This window comes from Pundamilia nyererei, unplaced genomic scaffold (genome assembly GCF_000239375.1).
Source record: "Pundamilia nyererei isolate P.nyererei 1_Seehausen unplaced genomic scaffold, PunNye1.0 scaffold00012, whole genome shotgun sequence".
Classification (NCBI taxonomy): Eukaryota; Metazoa; Chordata; class Actinopteri; order Cichliformes; family Cichlidae; genus Pundamilia; species Pundamilia nyererei.
The window spans coordinates 133,711-142,137 of record NW_005187413.1 but is presented as its reverse complement, the minus strand read 5'-3'; the positions used below and the strand labels follow the sequence as shown (position 1 = coordinate 142,137).

General features: G+C 36.5%; 1 protein-coding gene across 1 annotated transcript in view; it reads right to left on the bottom strand.

Moving 5' to 3' along the window:
* Positions 1 to 8,427, bottom strand: part of ptprt (protein tyrosine phosphatase receptor type T) — a 308,462-nt gene that overhangs the window by 206,537 nt on the left and 93,498 nt on the right. The window contains exon 8 of the mRNA XM_013908559.1: positions 2,361 to 2,654. Within this exon, the coding sequence (XP_013764013.1) occupies positions 2,361 to 2,654 (294 nt within the window). The remainder of the gene's footprint in view (positions 1 to 2,360; positions 2,655 to 8,427) is intronic.

Sequence of the window (8,427 nt, the reverse complement as noted above, 5' to 3'; positions counted from 1 at the left end):
AAAACAAACTAAAAACTGCTTCCAAAAACATTCAGCTTTGATATTAATGAGTTTTTTGGGTTCATTGAGAACATGGTTGTTGTTCAATAATAACATTATTCCTCAAAAATACAACTTGCCTAATAATTCTGCACTCCCTATAGTGAGCAAATTTCACTCTGGCTGTGTAAAAACGTTCATAAACATTGTCTGTTGTGCATTTTCTAACTGGTATAGGTAGAGAATTTTATTTATTACAACATCTAAAAGCAAAAGAAAGAGTTAACATTTTTACTAGTAATTCTGCAAACTGGCATCTGCTGTATATATCAATTTGTAAAAGCACTCTTCAAACTGTAATTTAATATTAGCAAAGTCATCTCACTGCATCATCACTGAGTATTGTAGCTGTGGATTCACAAACCTGAAAAAATCTGGATGATACGTTGAATAAGCATTTTCTCTGTAGATAGAAGGATAGAAGGTAAGGTCTATGCCTCGTTTAAAGAATTGGTTAGGCTCATATTCTACAAGCTAGTAAGCTATTTAGCTAGCAGGTTTGCACAATGAGTTCTTTATGAGAAAACATTTATGCGTAGGGCCCATAAGACCCCAGCGCCTCACCAGCTACTTGTGTTTCAATATGGGAGACAGAAAGTAAGAGTGAGAGATTGAAAGTGAGAGATAGATAAAGCAAGGAAGCAGGGAGAGAGACCAAAACAGAGACTGTAGTGTTAACACATAATTTTCACCTGCTGATTACCACAGAGTTAAGAAAAAAAGAAAAAACATGGGGTGGACTGAAGACTACAAATGCACAAACACAAACACATTGTGGTAGACACACAAGCATGTACACAATGCAGACATACTCACACACACAAACACAGAAAGATATGCACACAGTAGAGTTCACACGTTCTCACTCACACATAACACAGCAACCGCAAATACACAAAATTCCCATTCCAATTAAATTTAAGCATCTGCCAAGTTAATGCTCCAAAGTTTTGACAGAACTTGTAGCATAAACAACGAATGCCCCAAGGCACACACACTAGCTATGTATATTCCATCAAAAAAAAGAGCATTATTAAAGCATTTTCTCTTTCTCTCCCCTCTTTGAATGCAAGGTTAGATCCAGATCGAGCCCACTGTCTTTACAGAATAACACCTTCATCTTTTTGATCTCCTCTCACTCTTCATCATCATTTTGTCTTGTTCTCTCTAATTCTCATAAAATGAAGCCCTTGAGAAAAACAACTGAGACAGAATGGCAGAAGGAAGAAGGACATGGCAGAGAAGAAAGGGGGAGGCGTGAATAAAAGGGGAAAGTGTCAAAAACAGAAGAAGTAAACATTAAAGGACAGAAGGGAAGAAGAGTTCAAAAAAACGACACCATAAAGTAAAACCCAAGTGATGAAAAAGGAGAAAGGGTGAAAAAACTCTAAAATGGGAGAAAGGAAGACAAGAAGGAAATGAAGTCAGGACAAAAGAGTGGAAAACATTGCAGAGAAAAGGAAATGAAAAGGACAGAAAAAAGTTAGAAGTGGGAAAATGAATTTAAGAACGAAAGAGAGTGGGAAGCAAGAATAGCGTCAGAAAATCAGAAGACTAAAGTAGTACAGTGAAAGCAACAAAAAAGGTCAAAAGGCCAAGATAGAACAAAGACAATTAGTTGCATGGCAAAATGCAAACACAGAGAAGTCCATAGGGAATGCTGGAATGGAGAATGATGGTTTCCTACTTGTTAAGTAAGAACACACTTAACACATACACACTGACACACACCTACACACACATAAGAGGCCATCAGAGATCTGATGGGCTGTCATTTTATCAAATGAACTGCCACTTATTGCGTCCTTACACCCCCGCTGGGATACTCATTATTGGCCATGATTGCCCCCACCTAACCTCTCCTACCTTCTTCCCTGCAAACTATGCACTCCAACATTTCTTCATCTCTGGGGCTTCTTCTTAACATGTCAATTATCATCAGCTTTGATTTGCGTTCTCTTCCCAAGAAGACGTAAAAGGAAACACTTTTTTCCTCATTTTTTCCTTCTTTGTTATCTTTCTCATCAGCCTTTTTTACCTCTCTGGCTCCAAATCATGCTGTCATCATATTCAGACCATAGTAAATCATTCTTATTATATTAGTGCTACCCAAGGATTAATGAGCTGAGTATATCAGTGGATCACAGTACAGTTGTCCAACAGAAATAAGACAAAACAGGATCAAGCAACTGCAAAGAGAGATTTCTAAATGAAATCTAAATTTTTAAAAATAATTGAGAAATAGGTAAAAAGGCAACATAAATGGGAAAATAATTAAACAAATAATTAAAGCAATAACAAAGAAAAAAGTGCTTACTTACCCGCACATTTGGTCCTGGTTACCAGTGGTGGACCTGGGGGTCCTGTTCCTCCCTCTCCAGGTCTGGAAAGCAGGACCTTGATCTCATATTCTACATCTGGGTCCAGATGCCACAGTTTATATGTAGGGGAGTCAACCACATGGGTCTCTACCCAGTTCCCTGAAGTGGTCCGGTACTCCACTTCCTTCAGGATTATTGGCCCATCACCAATGATGCTGTTGGCATTGGGTTTGATCCAAAGGTAAGTAGCACCAACAGAAAGAAGCTCAGGAGGTGCAATGGGAGTGGGTGGAGCTGTGAAATAAAGACAAAAATGTTTATTTGAGTGTAAAATCTTTCTCTTTTTTTAAAATAAAATAATCAATAAATATTCTTTTGAATACATCAATAAAAGGTTTTGTCCCTGAAAAATTACACAGTCCCTGATAAGTCACACAGCAAACAGGAAAAAAAATACATCACTTTCTTTTCACTTTAACTATATCTGCAGCTGCCCATATGGAAAAGATATATATAAATCTTATAAAGTTTGTATCTGTCTTGTATGAAACTTGTATGAAAAGCATACAAGAGTGAAAACACATATAAGATCCCTTGAAAAATTATATAATGAAACTTGTATGTTTTGTACTGTATACTTACTAAAAAAAAAAAAAGAAAGTTATGAGAAAGTGGCCGCTTTCATGAGTAAATCATATATGTTTTTACTATTTCTTTTCCATATGGGTGGCCTTACCATTGGTAATGCAGAATTACAGGATTTACTGCTGCCAAGAATTCCGGCTGTGTTCCAGTATTTAGTACAAAAAAACTGAATGTCTCCAATCTTCTCTTTGGGTTTGAGGTGTAATTTTCAGAAATAAGAATCTAAGACTTATATTTTCATTATATAGGCAAGTACTTTTTTCACACTTCAGTAGCAACTACAGCCTATTTGGTCCATCCATCCATCCATCCATCCATCCATCCATCCATCCATCCATTATCTGAGACTCAACTTCTCACATCCTTTCACAGACACATGTTTTACCTTTAAGTGTACAAATCCATCAACTTTTAATGTAATATTTAAGAATTACTCTGCTGCTAACGTGCACTTTACCTTTTGCAGTGAAAATAGATACCATTAAAGCTAAAGGAGACATTTGAGATGTCAAATTCTTTACTTGTAGCATTAATCCATCACTTTGTTGACACACTGCTGACAGCTACTTTGAAATAATGGCATCTGTCAAGCCTAAAAGCATGAAGTTTTATTGCTCTTTCCTTTTTTTTTCTTCTTGTCCAAACCAAGTTCACCTTTTATAGGCAATATCTTTTCAAAATGAAAGTAACCTCTGAAATGACACAGGCAAGAAAAGTTCTAACCCATATGAAAATAAGTCTAACTAAAAGCAGACCATTTGCTTTACTTGGAAAATACTATATATAATGGGGAAATTTAAATATTTGACAAAACGACTTTCACTAAAAGCATATAAAGTGCTAAAGTGCTGCTAAACACCAATGCCACAAGGGACTTTTCATACTCCCCACTATCACATATGAATGTGTAATACATGGTGAGTATGAGACCAAGTAAATGATCTTCTGTTTTCAGGAAGAAGACATTAGGTATATGCAATCTACTGGAAATGTAATTATTTGAGAAAGACAAATTACATAGTAATATTAACTTTCAAAACAAAATGTGAAGGCACAGTAGTGTGACTCAACAACTGGCTCAGTTAAAGAGCAACAGGAGCAGATGGAAACAATGGCATGGAAATTAAATGGAGTATTTTTTACTGGCCCTCAGACAGTGCCGGTGAGAATTCTGTTCATCATTATGAACTATGGTAATTAGTATGGGCAGCTCCCACTTCTTAGAAGACCTCTATATCAGCACCTTGAACAGTGGTCATGACCCACTTTTTAACGGAAGGATATGATGTGCCTGAGCTGCACTAGAAACAAGTGTGTCCAAGTGTGGATTAACTTCTTGTGTCCTTAAAATGTGAGTCATAATCACACTGTAATATTCTTTTAGGTAAAACAATAAAAATAAAAATTAGTTTCCTGGAGCTTTGTTGTGATACAGAATCGTTGAGGCATCTAAACATGGATCAGCTTGAAAGTTGATCAATGATTATTAAGATGGAGGCAATGATGCTCAGAAACACACACGTGCAAATAGACGACCAACCAATTAAAGGTCTTTTTAAAATGAAGCTTCCTTACGCTACACAGTAATCTTCTGAAAACACTTGCAACTAAAAGAGTCATTTAAAGATTGAAGTTTGTGGTCTCTGAGAATGAATCTCTTTGCGATGGCATGTGCTTCGTCAGTTGACAGCTCTGTTATGCTGGGTAAGAATAATGGTCCCTTTACTCCTGCAGTCTAAAAGCAAAAGTCCTGATTTCCCTCTCCAAGTTTTTTACTTTCCTCAAGGCTGCATTAGAATATGTATGGTGGCTGCGGGGCCGATGAATCAACTGTCAGTTACTGCATACTCATCCATCTCAACTATATGGAGGCTAAGTGTGTGTGTCTGAGTCTGTGTGTGTGTGTGCATTTGTGAGTGTAGGAGAAAGTGACAGACAATAAGCATCTCTGTGTATGCCTAAGAGAGGTTTAGTGTGCTTTGCATGTATTTGAATGCATGTGCTTCTGTCAAAATATTCCCCTTCTTGGCAAACAGAAACTTTGATTCTTGGGATAAAAAAATAATAATATTTTCCTTCACAAAATAGTGATACAGTGAAATAAAACCAATCATCACTACTGTATAAATCCCCAAAAATACATAAGAGTTTTGTTACAGTCTTTTGTCCAATGAACACAGTTTAAATGTCATTTCCCCCACTCAAAACTGGTCTCAATATGAAGGGGAAAATGTGCCATTGATGATGTTTCTGCAAACAATAGAGGTCCATTCAAACCATCTTTTGCAAAGTAAGAAACAGTCATCACATTATTGTAATGAAGTAACCAAATGCATGTTTCCTTTTCTCATCCAGTGTCATTTGACTGCCTGAATTTTGGTTACCAAATGGTCTGAAACAGCCACCCAACATTTTTTCAAGAAAAACACTATCTGTGTCTAAAGTCTGTCTGATTTTTGTCTGATCACAACCATTATCTCTCTGCCCCTTGATGTCAGCATTACAACATATGGTGCAGTGAAAATTGGTTTCTAGGTTAGTTAGTTCAGTACGATAAAAAAATGGGCTCCAGAATGAGAAGTCATCAGTCAGTTTAAGCTGCCCTTGCTGGCTAGTTAGTTTTATTTCCTCTTGGCTTTCTTACTAATCTATCAGTTCTGTTTTTAGGATATTGCCTTTTTATCAACAGGTCATGTAAAACAATGATGTAGACAAGCTTTTTCTAGCTAGAAAATATAGTGAGGAAGTATAGGTAACGTTCAAGGTACTACAGCTGTGTCCAGTTGCAGTAGTCATACAAAACTGGATGTTACTTTTCCCAGAACATTTTTAAGCGTAACTCACAGTAGGAAAATGGTCTCATCTACTTGAAAGGCTAGACAAATAATGGCAACATTTTTGGGAGTATTGCACTAAATAAGGTAAACACGCCAAATCACTGACAACTACCTCTAAAAGAAGCTTGTCAACCTTTGCTACAAGTGCTTTAACACAGACTTAACTGTTCATTAACATCATTTATATTCAACAACTTCTCCTGATGTTACTCCACTGGAAGAAAGGCAAAATCAATCAATCACTCCCTGCTCCTTCTGTTTTCACCCACCATCTCTCCATTTCTCCCTCTGCCAGCTCATTTGCAGCAGAGAGTTACAGAGGCCACCCGGTGACATGCAACCTGGTACCCACGATGATATGGAGCGAACACACATTTTCAGAAACTCAGACACAGACGTTTGCTGATAAAAAATTGACTCTAGTACCTCTTGTACATATGCATGCAAATGCACCCACACAAATCAAAGCATGGGCCTGCATGTAAATACAAACAAATACATGACTGTACTTACACATACCGCAATTGGAACTGAATGATAAACCGGAGATACAAACACGATAACTTGTAAGAAGCACACACAAGCATTTCAGTACATGTAGACTATGTATTGCAAGCATATGCGGGGATCTCTAATGAAAAAGAAAAACTACAAACATATTCTGATCGCTAATCAGCTTTAGCCTTCAAACTTGAATTCAAACAGTGATGTTAATGAACTGTGATAGGAGGGCGAGTGGAGGGCAGAAGAAAGCAGAAAGGTTTTTTGAGAGTAAGGGAGACAGGGAGCAAATAGGTAGAACCGCAAACCACGACTGGTGAGAGATTTTATCATATATTTAAATGAAAAGTAAAAAAGAGAGAAAGAAACACAATGAATGAATGTTGCCAAAATGGTGAGAGTGAACAATGCTTAAAAAAAGTAGCAGGACAAATGCTGCACCAGCGAGCTGAAAATCACTCTTGTGCAATCAGTACTCTGAAGAAATATTTGACATTGAGTTTTTTTTATGATTGGCAGACAGGCCCTTGTTAAAATTGTGTTACAACAGACTTCAAATGTAGCTCTTGTTAGTTAAATGACTTCTCTAAACCTGCACAAATTATATTTGCATATCTGCTTTGCTTTTCACATTCATCGTTTTAGCCTTTTAAAAAACTCCCAAGACATAAAACATTGCATTACAAAGAAAAAAAATGCAGCAGCCAACAATAATTCTGTCATTCATACGGGAAACAGAACGTGTCTAAGGCACTCCGAATGCCTACAAGACTCAAAAATACATAGAGAAACTAACAGTATATTTAACCTGACGGAATCTTTTTTTATTATTATTATTTCCTGCAGGTTAAGTTACCAAAAAGTTGATCTTATAACCAAATCTTGATATTTGAAAAATGCAGAAAGCTCACTGAAACTGTAAACAAATAATTGTAATAACAGCTTTTCAGGTGTTATAATGAGTCAGATTCTCTCCTACATGTTTCACAAACACCACAAACTGTATGCTAAATGGTTAAAAATGATTTTCATCTACTGAAAGTTAGATATGAATATAAACAAGAGGAGAGAATAGGCCGTTTCCACTGAGCTGTTCCTGCAGAGCTCTGTTATGCCTCTGCAGAAGCCACATACCTACTGTAGTAAAAACAAACAGAAATTGGGATACAGCGGGCAAACAGCGCGTAATTCTGGGCCCATAAAGACCACTGTGTAAGTATTTATGTCTATGTTTTTGCAGCAGTCGCAGCCCCAAAAGGTTTTATCTTTTGTATTCTGGAGTCTTGTTGTCTGAAGACTCATCGTGCCTCATGTTACTACACCCTGCGGGAACAAAGTATATGGATCTACTTTTTACTACACTGTATTATAATCCCAGCATGGTGTTTAAAGAAGGCTCATGATGTGTCTGTGTCAAGACAAATAAGCTAAAAACAAAAGACCTTAAGTAATGTTCTTTGTACAGTGGAAAAAAAAATGTCCTTGCGTGTGCTAAGTCTGCTTTACTTATTGTAGTTTTTATTAGTGTGCACACCAAAAAGCATTGGCTGTTTCTGTGTGTGTGTTTGCATTGTAGAGATTTTTCTGTCTATAATAGATTCTCTCCATTATTAAGACCTCAAGGTCATTTATACTAGACTTTCTCAAAATGTCCAATTGGTATTCAGAAAATCAAAAGCCTACATAGTTTCTATTTTCTAATTTTAAGAGAGAGATTAAAAGATTACACATATATACTAGCCCTACTAGTCTTTTAACTAATGGATATTTAGAAAAATAATCTCAAAATTGAATTTTTCAGTAGATGAATTTTTGACACACCCGCTGGTAGCAAAAAAATAAAATAAAATCTTTGAGAAACTTTAGGTGAACATTTCATAAAAGGAGAAAACTGTAGACATTTTTCATGTCTATAGTGGTCTTGACCCTTTTAGCTAGGTAGGAAAAAAAGACACATTAAGTTTCCATTTGTATGCACCACAGTCATGAAACAGCATATGCACCTGCATGACAATAACATAAGTGCTCACTTTCTGCCCTCCCATTTCAACACGTACGTATATATATATATATATATATATATA